This window comes from Xenopus laevis, chromosome 3L (genome assembly GCF_017654675.1).
Source record: "Xenopus laevis strain J_2021 chromosome 3L, Xenopus_laevis_v10.1, whole genome shotgun sequence".
Lineage (NCBI taxonomy): Eukaryota > Metazoa > Chordata > Amphibia > Anura > Pipidae > Xenopus > Xenopus laevis.
The window spans coordinates 112911607-112925757 of NC_054375.1; the positions used below are offsets into that span (position 1 = coordinate 112911607).

The following is a 14151-nucleotide window of genomic DNA, read 5'->3' on the forward strand; positions in this document are numbered from 1 at the left end:
CTATTCGGTTGGTACAGAAACCCGAAACATAATGTGCAGTATTTCTATGCTTACTTCCTTGTTAACTGTTAGTTCTCCTTTAACCATGTATTGTCTGTGCCGCAACAATTTGTTCCACTGTGCAAAATAAATATCCAAATCAGATTCACACAGGTGATGGTGCTCAGTCCTATAAAATAATCAGTAAAAGAGGACTCAATGAAAATATTGTTCTATGTACAACAATAAACATTATGACATTATACAAAAAACTGTGTTTTAATCAGAATAAGTGTTTTTATATGTATGAACTTTATGGATATGTTGGATGAAGGATAACATTTGCAGAATGTAAATTAAAAAAAGGTCTAATCTGCCTTTGGTGATGGATTTTATGTAGCTATTTTACAATTAATTATACTTTGCCAGTTTTATTGAAATCAATGGCTTTTATATGGCACTTTTCTAAATACAGCCTTGAGATACCACCACCAGGAGAGCCTACAATTGCCTTAGGACAGGGGCACACAAAGCTACTGGGGAGATTAGTTGCCCCGCAAACTAATATTTATATCCAGGCACTTTCTAATCATATTCCAGTCTCCAAAACAATATTCCAAATTACTGCATGGTTGCTAGGGTAACTTAGACCCTAGCAACCAGATTGCTAAAAATGCAAACTGAATAAAAAGCTAAATAACTCAAAAACTGCAAATAAAAAACATGAAAACCAATTGCAAATTGTCTCAGAATATCACTCTCTACGTCATACTAAAAGTTAACTCAAAGGTGAACAACCCCTTTAATGTGACCCATATAATAAAAAAACCCCAGAGTAAAATAGTGTGATTACTGGGGCAACTGTTGGAGACTTATACACATATAGAACCTGTTATCCAAAATGCTCCGGACCTGGGGTTATCTTTCTGTTATTTGGATCTTCATACCTTAAGTCTACTAGAGAATCATGTAAACATGAAATAAACCCAATGGGCTGGTTTTGCTTCCAATAAGGATTAATTATATCTTAGTTTGGATCATGTATAAGGGACTGTTTTATTATTACAGAGAAAAATTAAATCATTTTTAAAAATTTGGATAAAATGGAGTCTATGGGAGACGACCGTTCCATAATTCTGAGCTCTCGGGATAATGATTTTCCGGATAACGGATCTCATATCTGTACTACAGATGTCACTACTGGTTAGCACAAAATGACCTTGGTAAGGGGACCTCCAGCATCAAATTTACCATGTTCACTTATCCGATTGTGGTTCTGCAGTAAACAAGATGGCACAGCCATTGACTGTGGCAAGGAATATACATTTGGTTCAGGTGTGAGTGTTGTAACTGCTGGTGATAAATAAAAGTGTGTAGTGAGATCTGAAAATCAAAACAGAAGTAAATTGAAAGTGCAAAATAATTTATTAGGACAAAAGGAAAGGGGCCTAACGTGATTTGTGCCTAGTGGGGCACTTACTCATAGGCTCTAATGTGCCCCAATAGGCACAAAACTCATAAGGCACCTTCCCTTATGTCATAAAATTTTTTATCCTTTTAATTTACTTTTGTTCTGATTTTTGGGAGACCTCACAACACACTATTTTTTCAGTTGATGGGATGAACCCTTAGACTGGGGTGAACTGTGAACCCCTCTCTTTAACTCCACTCTATGGGTATTTTTTTTTTTTTTAATATATTTGGTGTGATGCCTCTACTTTTTGATCAATGTACGCATTTTATACTGCTTACTCTTATTTTGTCTTTGACTGCTAGTGATGTCAACAAGACACAAAGCATTACACAAGTATTTATTTATTTTTTTACAATTTTTCTGTGTTATTACATTTTACTCATCTTATTCACTTTGATATGGGTTGAATATTCAGTATTTACAAGCTGTACCTAGCACTGGAGCTGCACAGAAATGCCATGAATTGTTCAGTTGTCCAATGCTGCCAAGTACAGATAGACACAAATATTACTCTGTACTCTGTATGTAAAATAATATTAGCAAACGCAAATAAATAGGCTTAAAAACTTGAAAAGTTAATTTTCCAAAAACAACTTTATTGCTTTCAGACAGGAGTGTTTCCATTCAAACAGTGCAACCATAAAACAACTTTCATGGCTTAGAAAACGTAAGACTGTATAGCTTATTTAAGCAAAAAGACAAGCAAATCAGATGTCCCAACTTAAGACAATGTTTTAGAGATTGACCATCATTGTATATATATATTGCCTAGATGAGAAAGTTTATTTAAAATATTTAAATGTATTTAATGTAGAGGGCTTGAAGGTGTTTTGGTATAATGGTACAAAAAACATTTAAAAAAAAAAAAAAAAAAAGAGAGATAAAACAGGCAGGTCAAGAATTCAGGTTTACTATAGAGAAGAAATAGTCAATGACTGTTTAAATGAAATAGCAATATCACATAACTAATTCAATTCCCTTAACTACTTTGGATCTTGGTTTTGGTCAATTGAAAAATCTGAAGAAAAAAAATAAAATAAAAAATGTAATAGATAATTTATAACGTACACATTTTGCAAAGAAGGATCAATCTCATTAGTATTCTGGACATAAAGCATACCATTAATTTATTTGAAAACTGAATACTTTTCTATTGAATATAATTGAACGAATGGAGCAATTGCTCCAGATTTGCCACCGGATTTACTTGTCTTGTTTTATTCTACAGCTTGTCTCTAGCGCATACAATATACTGTTAGACATGACATTGTAATAATAGATGCCTCTAAAACAGGGAAATTCTCGAGGAATATCCAACCCATACCAATGGCAGTGACACAGGCAGTACACCTTGATATAACCCATAAACTGAAGCCACTTGTTGGCTGATTTCAACGTGGCGCCACATACTCAAAGCTTATAACATGAAGTTCCTCAATGTTGTTCATTGGACATACGGATATTCAGAAACAGTTTCCCTTCTTCATTCTGAATGACAGAATCAAATACAGTATATGGAACAGTAGATAAACACAATACTCACTACACCGTTTTAAAAATCTCAGGAACATGATGCCAATCTCATAACAGAAACAGACAAACGACACTGCACTACTGCACAACATGTACAACCATTTACAAATCCAGAGCTGCGTCGGATAACTAGTGGCAATGGTTAGCTGCACTCTACGTCTACCCATCATATAATGATGTCGAACTGCAACAAGCCTACTGTATTCTGCACAGTAGTACCAGCTCCAAACATCTGGATTAAATATATAAATTAAACATTTAACAATATAGATCATTTTATATAATATAGATTCATCTCTTTTCAATCGTAATAGCTCTGTCATCGTGAAAATAGTACATCTAATCCAACAGCTGCCATTAATATAACTGGCTACTGGTTTCAATGAAAAAAAGTTTATTTTCTAAAATAGTTTTAAACTTCCTCATGGGTTTCCCCTGATGTACTACATTGATTAAAAAACAATAAATGCTTGTTTGTAAATGTGATTTGGCATATTAATATATCCATGAGACAGGCTGTTTATAATAAAACAAAATCTATTTTGTTCCAAATAATGTTTAGAGAAAGTAACGTCTGCCTCTAAATTGGTAGCCCGAAAAGATGGATGTCCCATAATTGGCAGCAGAATAAAAGAAAACCAATGCCCAAGTAAAATCTATAAAGTGTTCTATTTACCATCCATATGAATCTGATGCAATGACTGAGCTAATAATTAAAAACAGCACAAGCGAACGTCTGCAAATTGTGTGTATATTATAATCGCCAGGTCCAGAAACAGTATACATGTGATCATGTTTGCAATACAGCTTCACTTTCATTGACATCAAATAAATGATCAGTTATAGTCATCAGATATCAATAGAATAAGGAGCTTCACCATTTGGCCCTTGTTTTGGCACCACAGTCGGAGTGAAGCTGGAAAACGGTCTAATAAACAATAACTAATATGTATGTCCAAGTGCAATGTGCTCTGATGTAGAATCAGTATACCATACAGATTAATCCTTAGTTGCATCAAGTTCCTTATGTAATGATACAGTTCAAACCTAAAAACCACAGAGTTCATTAGTTTAGAGTTATAATTGTGTCATGTTTGCTTTAAGCAAAAAAACTGCTTTATAAAATCTAATCAAAATAGATTAGAGCATGTCCATTAAAGAGAGTGCTTGCAGAAACTCTCTTTAAGAAGCGAGAACCCTACTTTTAGGTAATGGCCAACTGGCCAGTTCTGGGTGCTCTTTGAGCATATTTTTACACATCCAAAAATAGTTGCTCTAAGCAGTCCATGTGCCATTACCTTAGCTACTGATCTCCTTGGTTAAATGTATACACTAAGATCTGCTCATTTGTTAAGACACCAAAGACAGATTTTTGCAATATGTGGCCATCTAATTAGTGGACCAAGTGGGTTGATCTGTTTGCCCTCTGGCACAACCAGGGCAGACCTACAAGGATAAGATGAATCCACTAGCTGATGGTATTTTCCACTGATATGTGACCAAACCCTTCATATATGGGCCATAAAGCTGCCTTAGAAGAGGCTAAGTAAACAGCCAGGGGAGCAGCAGGTATTCTTTCCCATGTGCCATATTATAGTTTGCTGCAATATATGAAACCCCTTTCTTTGCTGCACTGTAGGAACTGTTTATCCAAGCAGATTTCTTTATTGGTGCAGCAAAAACATCTGTTGCTCACCCAGACTGACTTTAGAAATATAGCAAAATTGTTTTATAATGGCCCTGCATAAGCTTCTTTATTAGTACCTACTGCTGTTGCGTCTTTACTCTATCTGTATGCTTAGAAGCTGCAACAGAACAGATGTGGGTCACAAGCTTGCCTATGAACAAACAAGTGAAGTTCCTGTATTCAAAGTACATTCACTGGAAAAAAAAGAAACAAAAAGTCCAATAAAATGTATAATAATGTCACAGCAAAAATTACTTTTGATTATTATTTAACCAGCTGTGGTTTACTTTCTGAATTTATATAAATGGCTGAATCACCCACCTACTTTTGCACAGTATCCCATCTTGAAGAACTATAAATAAGGACGGCTGTGAGTGGTTTGAAAAAGGTAGGTGTGAAGGTATTTCCCATTGCTTCATTTTCTTGTGCAATTGTAATTGTTAGCCTTTTTCTTTTTTTTAAAATCAGCAAAACAAAGTCAGACTTCATTGATCTCAGTACTCAATTTATCTCTATCACATTTTAATTGAATGCCAGTGATATCAGAATATATTAACTGACTAAAGTTTATGATCCGCCATTAAAACTCAAATGTGAAAAGTGTCATTTCAGCTGGTTAGAAACGCCTTACCATTCTGTGTAATGACCATGTCCAGAAGGATTGAGCTTCTTATTGTTATGGTTTATGCCTTAAAGACAGCATTGCAACTAATCAAGTGCAAACCTTTATAAAACCTACAAAACACTTCCTTACATGCTGCCCATTAGCTGGTGAAGAGAAGTTTTCAATGACAACAGATGTAACAGGGGTTACATGTAATACTGGATAGTTATATATTTTATATGGCTGATTTGTGCACTATGCATCCTTTCCTTTGAAATGGTTGTACAGAATGTCTGGTCAAATAAACAGGATTTTTTGCTTGAGTCTGTAAATGTTTACTGTATTTTTGTCATCAGTTTGGATTAAACTTGCTGCAGTATCACGTCATTCAGTGCTGAAGACTAGTGGCAACTCCAGAGATCCGTGTTATAGGCCACGTTCATAAACCTTTACCAGGCCAACTTACTTCTTTTGTTGTTCCAGTTGTTAAAGAGATGTCTCCCTACCTTGAAGGGCTAATTCTGTTATCATCTGCTCATCTACAGGAGACAGGAGGGGAAACTTTTGATTATGTGTTTTCATGCTCTGGTCTGAAAGCTCTGATAGTGCTTGACTGGGAACTGAAGCCTCTCCAAATGATTCTAGGCCGATCTGAAGCTCATGCTCTACACACTGCTGCACAGGTGCAGCCACACCACTGGAAGGCTCTGGTGTCAAACATTCACTAGCAAGCGGTTCCTCAAACTGATGAATCTCCTGGCTGTTGGATCGACCCTCACCAATTGAATTCTGAAGCTGAAGATTCTCTTCAAGGTTTAGTTTTTTTCTTTGCTCTTCGGTGAGGGAAGTTTTATCACTGAAGTTAAAACGAGCAGAGAGATCTAAAGCGGTTGGGGATGATGGACCTGCGCTGGACACTGTACTAGATGGACCGCTGCTGTCTGTAAAATGGAAATTTTAATTATTAATTTGACTGTGTAAGTTGCAAGTTTCTCGTATGCCTCTATCCAGTAACGTCATTCTTAAATAAGTCTGTTCCTTTATGCAGTCCTATACAAAGAAATTACAAATGAAGCAAGGGCCGAGATACATGATCCAGTCTGGACTTCTGGATGGCACAAGAATTTTATCTGTTTCAGCTGTTGACTTCTGAGTTATATACAAAAACTTATTGGCATAAGAAATTCACATTTGTCGAAGACAGGGCAGAGTAAACAGATATCCATCCCTTTTCCCTCATATCTCAGATTCTCTTAGCCTGACCTTATTGGTCATGTTTCATGTATCTTTATTTTTAAGATTGTTGAACTAAATTGTGTGTTGCACTCTTAAATAGAGAAAGGTACATGCAGTAGGCTTCATTTTGTAAAAAAGTTATTTAAAAATGACTGTTAAATATATGAACCCACATGTTTAATATCATTGAGTATCCACCATCTGTATTGTATGCAAAATGGCACTTTTTAAATTGTATTATTTTTATGTTCAGCTATTTTAAGCTATATTACATTTATCTATTGATTAGTTTATGGTTATAAACCATAGAAAATTCATTTGGTTACTGCCGAGGTTAATGCACTGTTACATTTTAATTCATTGAGTAAAACATGGAAACAAAGAAAATAGTATTTGTGGCATCGGTATTTAGTAACACCCCTCTTTGACACAGATCACAACTTGAAAACCCCTTTTGTACTTTGCTAGAATCCTTCGTTTAGTTTTTGTAGGGATTTTTGCAGACACTTCCTTGCAGATCACTTCTAATTCCAAGATATTCTTCAGCTGTCTTGAATGTTTAAGACCTTCCCACAGATTTTCAATGATGTTTTGGGGCTGTGAGAGTCATTCCAAAACCTTCAGCTAGCTTTTTTTCAAGTAGCTCATGATGGCTTTTGTGCTAAGATAAGTATCGTCTTGTTGTAGAAGACAGTTTTGATTAATTTTGGATATGAAAAATAGTAACCAACTACTATAGTAGTTGGTTACTACTTTTCATTTATTTACATAATTAATCAAACATGTAATTTGACAAGGGGTGTCCATACTTTTGGATTCAACTCTATAAATGCTTTAGAAATACAACAAATGATATTCAAATAACCAACATTAATGCATATAATGTTGCATGCAGCCCTGTGTAAACCATCCCTTGCAGCATTTATATATACATACATGTTATATGTAAAGACAATGTAGAAGCCACAAAATAATCAAATTAACAAACAAAAGCAAATAAAAAATTGACTTACACCAGGGAGGCCTCTCTGAGCGGTGACGATAATGAAGTGAGGAAGAAGAGAGTATTCGATGTGGCAAGTAAGCATCAGATGTATGGCTTGACATCATGGAGTCACATCCGGCTGTTATAACAAATACACGAGTAATTGCTAGATTGTTACACAACATTTAAGTGCTTTCCATCCCCCTATCTTACTTATAGGAATTTGACAGTTTAGTTTTTCTTTACATCTACTGCCACTTCACCCCTCCCACAGTGACATTATTATCAATTGTTCAGTATAAATAACAAGTGAGGTTCCCACTGCTGCTCTAATGCAAGAGTAGATCATTTGTTAAAAATCTGATTATGTGACAATATTAAGGAATCCAAGTTTCAGGGAGAAGACAACTTTGGCTCTGTGCTGACATGGGCTGCTGCTCTGGTGAGATTGAGTGGGGGTGAGACTGAGTGGGGGATGTGCTTGACTGCAGCTCTATTTGTAAGTATACAGCCTGGCTCATGTTAGTCTTTTTTTCAATCCCCCCCCCCCGTCTGCTGTCCTTCCCGCTCTTATTTACTTATCTGGTTTTTTTTGTGGCAGTTAATTATGCTAAATCAGATTTTACATTTCAAGACAATCTTCATCATATAAAAAAGCATTAGTTGGAATTTATAATTTCTCAAAACTTTGCTGAGGTAATCAATAACCTTTCTTCATGGTTCAGACCCATTTTGCCAAAAAGCCTACGTGACACAACTAATCAGCATTAGGATTATTAAAAATCTGAAAGAAATATACAGATGACTGGGGAATGGTAGCTGTGCTCTCAATCTCAGTGAAACACCCCCGCTCTAGGTGTAGAAACTTGACCAATTATTTAAGCGGCTGAGAGAAAGCAATCAAGGCAGAACTTGCTGCTAAGTGTTCTTTATTGCACACAACATGTTTCGGGCAGGTGCCCTTTATCAAGTGATAAAGGGCACCTGCCCACAACATGTTGTGTGCAATAAAGAACACTTAGCAGCAAGTTCTGCCTTGATTGCTTTCTCTCAGCCTCCTAAATAAATGGTCATTATTAAAAATCTGTTGCTACTGTTGATTACGGCTCTTAATCATAATGTGGTGTCATTTGGGCTTTAAAATAACAGTTCCATGTAAAATAAAAAAATAGATAGGCTGTGCAAAATAAAAACTGTTGCTAATATAGTTAGTTAGCCAAAAATGTAATGTATAAAGGCTGGAGTGACTGGATGTCTAACAGAACAAAACACTACTTCCTGCTTTTCAGCTCTCTGACTCTGAATTAGTCGGCAACTTTAACGGAGGCCACATGGGACATAGTTGTTCAGTGAGTTTGCAATTGTTGAAGGTCAGATTCAAAAGCAAACAATTATAACCCATGTGCCCCGCCCCCTCAAGTCACTGATTGGTTACTGCCTGGTAACCAATTAGTGGAAAACAAGAGAGCTGCAAAGCAGGAAGTTGGGTTCTGGCTATTATGTTAGACATCCAGTCACTCCAACCTTTATACATTACATTTTTGACTAAATAACTATATTAGAAACATTTTTAATTTTGCACAGCCTATCTATTTACCCAGTTTTTATACTGAACAATTCCTTTAAGTATAAAGGATGTCCATGAAAGACGGGGGAATCTGAATCCATAGAATTTGCAGCAATCCCAAATGATGATATTAAAACCGACTTTATTTCACAAATGGCAAAGGAACATTTCAAACCTAACAGGTCCTTTATCAAACTGACAAAGTAGATGGGGGAATCTGACCTCTATCTATCTATCTATCTATCTATCTATCTATCTATCAATCACCTATCTAATGCTAAATAATCCCATGCTATAAATGGTATACAGCCAAAAGTAACATATCACATTTAAAAGGAACAAAGTGTTGTAATGTTACTAACTTGCTATTGCATTTGTTTTTTTATCACATGCAAGGAAGGGAAATCCAAACACATATGCTTGTTTCCCCACTCATACATCAATTGTAGGTCACACTAAGGTAATTAGTAGTAGTAGTCATTTTACCTGAAGATCTTCTTGACTGGTTTTCTGCAAATTGTTTACAAACTGTTGTCAAAAAGCCATTAACCTGCCTGAGGGACAATGAGTTGTGAAGTGTCTCCAGAGGGTAGATAGTAGGTACCATGGAACAACCCTCAAAACCTGGAAAAGATTTAAGAAAAAAAAATAATAAAAAAGACAAATATTTAATCTTTCCATAATATTTCCAACAATAAAAGATACAATACATTCCATTGATCACTCAATGGGATATTTCTGTATGTGAAAGGGCCACACCCATTAAAGTACCATTTTTTTGTCTTGTCATTTTTCTCTGATTATGTGGCATGGCCCAACTTATTTACCCGAGAACATATCACTGGGCACCAATATGCTTTATACACAAATGATACTTTAGATGTTAACATGAGCCTTAAAGGAGAACTAAACCCCCCAATGAGAAATCCACACTTCCCCCCCCAATAGTCCCCCCTCCCTGCTTCCTCCCCACATAGTGCAAAAAGTGTCCCTGTCAATATCACGTCTCCATGCAGAATAGCGCAGAGGAGCTCAAGGGTGACATCATCTGCATATTCACTTTTCTTCAGAATGGGACCTCCGACACTGAGCTATTTGGCGCATGCACAGTTGGAGCCAGTTCAGTATTTGAGGCAATTGTGCATATGCCGCAAAGCTCCATGAATTGCCAAAGAAAAGGAAGAGGATCCGAAGAAAACTGAATATGCGGAGGATGGCGTCCTTGAGCTCTGCTGCACTACTCTGCATGGAGAACTGAGAATGACTGACACTATGCAGGGGGGTAGCAGGAAGGAGGGGGGACTATTGGGGATAGTGGATGGGGCTTTTCTCATTTGGGGTTCAGTTCTCCTTTAAGGCTCTACATTGTAAGATCTGATTTGCTCAGCTGACCAAATAAACAGCTGTAGCTGCACTATACATTCTTCCTCTATATGGAGAAATCGCCACCATTTTATACTATGGCGAATAAGCTATGTTATGTTATTACTTCTGCCGTGCAGTGACCTCTAACTGCGCTGACTGCACATGGGATACAACAGAGAAGGGTGTTTAGCATATTGTAAACACACCACTAAGCACCACAAGTTGATCTTTTTCATCCTTTCTGAACTTGTACATTTAAAGTACTTCATCCTTGTTTGTAATGTTGCTTACATTGGTTTACTCAACCTGATAAAAAGTATTAATATTGGTCGTAACTCAAAATTATGCACAAATTCCTTTTTGTGTTCTGCCTGTAAGTAAGCAATACATTTTATATGTTACCAAAGCAGCATAGATGACACAAAGCATCAATAAAGCAGATCTTATTTGCTTTTTATCTATGCATTTTACAGGTATTTTGAAGAGGAGATAACATTTCTGTTGTATGGCTTTATTTTATCTTAACCGGTTCTACATATTTAATAATATTTTGTTCCAATTTTCAGGTTTCAGACTCAAAATCTAACACATTATCAATATGCAGATATGTTTCTAGCCTCAATGAGAAACAACCCTGCACGCTTCTTTCCTACAGTCCAGATTTTGGAGCACCACTGAGCATTCCCAATTAGTACATCCAGGGACCCCTTGAATCTATGTGCAGAGCAATAAGAGCCAGTGGGGAGCAGGGGTATGCATTGCAAAGGTCTATTTTTTTTTAAAAGAATATATATATATATATATATATATATATATATATATATATATATATATATATATATATATATATATATATATATATATATATATATATATATATATATATATATATATATATATATATTTAAAGTATATTTGTTTTTGAGTATTGCACCTGAAAATAGGCTTTTATTTTTGGCTAAGTCCCCTTTAATACATTACTTAAAACCTACCACTACAGAATTAAACAAAGCTAGATATAATGCACATCTCCACTCGACTGCCTAAAAATGATTTATTTTGCAATAGTTAAGGGTGGAGAAAAGAAACTGAGGGAGAAGTATGTATGAAAACACCTCTATTTAAAATAGTTTTACCACATGGAAAAATCACAAAAATGTCAGAATCAACTTGTAATAGGTTCTCCTATATTTTAGTAAATATTAACCTTTTCTCGCTGCAGGGTACTACTATCGCTGCTTTAGTACCTTTAAAACCAAAAATACAGTCCAAAATAAGTAACCAACCTGGGGCCCATCTCTGGACAGTCCTTGAATAACATATAAATTATCTATACATACAGATGCACAAACCCCCATAGGAACTTTGTAATTAGGCATAACAAGTCAAATAAAATATGGAGACAGTGTGACATAGTTTGGATATAGACTTGGATATAGACTGCTCTAAAGCTTGCATGGAATAAAATTGCTATTATACGGAGTCAATATATGAAGGCTTAAGTCATTAAGGATAAAATGTGCACATTTAAGAACCCATGGCTAATAATATTTATATATTGGGTTATGGATCAGAAAAGCTAAAAGACAAATATATATTAATTGTGGGAAATTTTGTGTGTTTGCACTGGGAAAAGATGGTAATCTAGGGTTATATATGCAGTGATGGTTACATATCACTTACTCCAGACTTCTCCTGAGTAGTTTACTAGTACCTGATGTGCACTGTTGTGTGAGTGTGTGTGTCAGCAGGGGCGATCCTGCACAATTTGCTGCCCGAGGCGGCCTTAGTTTTTGCTGCCCCCCCCGCCTCTAACCTTCAGTGCCGGACAGGTCCAAGTCGCTAGTGCAGAGAGCGCAATTGTGCTAGAAGAGCTGAATTTCCGGGTTGGGTTTTGCAGTGCATTTTTGCCACCCCTGGCAACCAGAGAGGCGCTGCTGTATGAGGAAAGTGCCTCAACTCGCCTCATTGGCGGAGCGCCCCTGTGTGTCAGATTGAGGCCCACTAGACATTTGCAAAAAGGCTTTTTATGTGATGCTATCCAGTGAGATCATGGTTTCTTATGCACTGAATTTGAAAGCCTGTAGTGTGAACAAGGCCAACACTAAAATGAATGGAAAAAATGTGAATTGGAAATTAGAAAGACTCTAAGGGGCAGATTTATCAAGGGTCAAATTGAAAATTTGAATTCGAAATTCAAATTTTCGAGTTTTTATATGGTCAAAACTGCCAAACTAGGGCGTTATTTAAATTCGATTAGAGTTTGTCAAAAAATTTGAATTAGATTTTCAAGATTTATCATACACTTGCCATTTAAGAACTCAAATTTGACTATTCACCACCTAAAACCTGCCGAATTGCTGTTTAAGTCAATGGGAGACATCCAGGGATCAGTTTGGAGTTGACATTCGAGTTCTTTTCGGAGAAAAAACTAGAATCGAGTTTTAGAATAAGTTTCGAGTTTCAATCAAATTTTCAGGTCGATCCTATTCACCCGAGTTTACAAAATTTCGAGTTCATGGGCGTTTTAAAAAACATAAATTCGAAATGTAACCCTTGATAAATGTGCCTCTAAGAGTTGAAGCCATACAAAAGATAGAAAGAAACATTATTCATTTAGACCCTTGTAGATTCAGAATACGATATTGTTGTATTGTGAGGAACCGTTTACCTCCCAATATAATTTAAAGGTCTGAGAATAGTCTTGCATGTATAATATTGTATATATATATATATATATTTACAGTAAAATATGAATAATAATAAATATTATCAATTCAACGGGACTAAGAAGTTCTTTCTTTAAATAAATATTTCTTACCTAAGGAGATCACTTACCAAGTGAGTATTTTGACAATTTCAAACATCGATTTGACATGAATTACCAGGCACACAGACCTCCATACACCCCCCCCAAAGGCACCGCCAAGCACAGTCTCTCATGAAAGCTGTACAAACACATCTGTAACATTTACTTTTTTTCTGAAGCCACCATCATCCTTCACATCTCTGCATACTTTGGAAATAATACCACTGTACAAAATATTTTAGAACAAAATATGCCTCTATATGTTTTTAACTTAGAGAAGTGTAAGCTGTTGTCATAACCCTCTTTGGCAATATACATTTCTACCTAAATTGCGAGAGCCAAAACCAGATTAAGCTCTATATAGACATTGTTATATATCTCCAAATTCTACTTACAACAGTTTATGTATAGGAGCAATTAGCCTGCCCGACCAATGACTAAGAACTGGCCAGCTATCTTTGGGCTGCGCTCCCCTGCGTTTCGTGAGGATCGGACCATATAGAAGAATTGAGTGTGTCTGGACCTGCCCTCCCCTGCAATTGAGCCGACTGAAATGGAACGCAGGGGAGAGCATTTATTACAAAAAGATGGATAGCACAAGCATTTGGGGGTAACTACCATTCCTTTGGTGTACTTGAGATATGTGAGGATGACGTTGCTCTTGAAGACGGCATGAGCAAACATGGATTTTACAGCACTGAATCAAGCATTCATATAGTGGTGTCATACCTCCTACCTCATAACTCTCCCTTTTTTGGAGGGACAGTCCCTCTTTTGACAGCTCAACCTGCAGTCCCTCATTTGTACTGTAAAGTCCCTATTTTCTCTGCACTGAACAGCCAGAAAAAGAAACAAAGTCTCTCACTCTCAATTGGCTTTTAGCAGAGAGTACAGAATAGCTAACAGGTGCAA

General features: G+C 36.3%; 1 protein-coding gene across 13 annotated transcripts in view; it reads right to left on the minus strand.

The window, feature by feature from the left end:
• Nucleotides 1–2028: 2028 nt before the first annotated feature.
• The window catches only part of ppip5k1.L (diphosphoinositol pentakisphosphate kinase 1 L homeolog), a 104995-nt gene continuing 92872 nt past the window's right edge, over nt 2029–14151 (minus strand). For all 13 annotated transcript variants that reach the window (XM_041586813.1, XM_018253158.2, XM_041586818.1 and 10 more), the window contains 3 exons: nt 9552–9689; nt 7527–7637; nt 2029–6218 (listed from right to left, as the gene is read on the minus strand). In XM_041586813.1, coding sequence (XP_041442747.1) covers nt 5764–6218; nt 7527–7637; nt 9552–9689 — 704 coding nt within the window. In that variant the 3' untranslated portion in view covers nt 2029–5763. The remainder of the gene's footprint in view (nt 6219–7526; nt 7638–9551; nt 9690–14151) is intronic.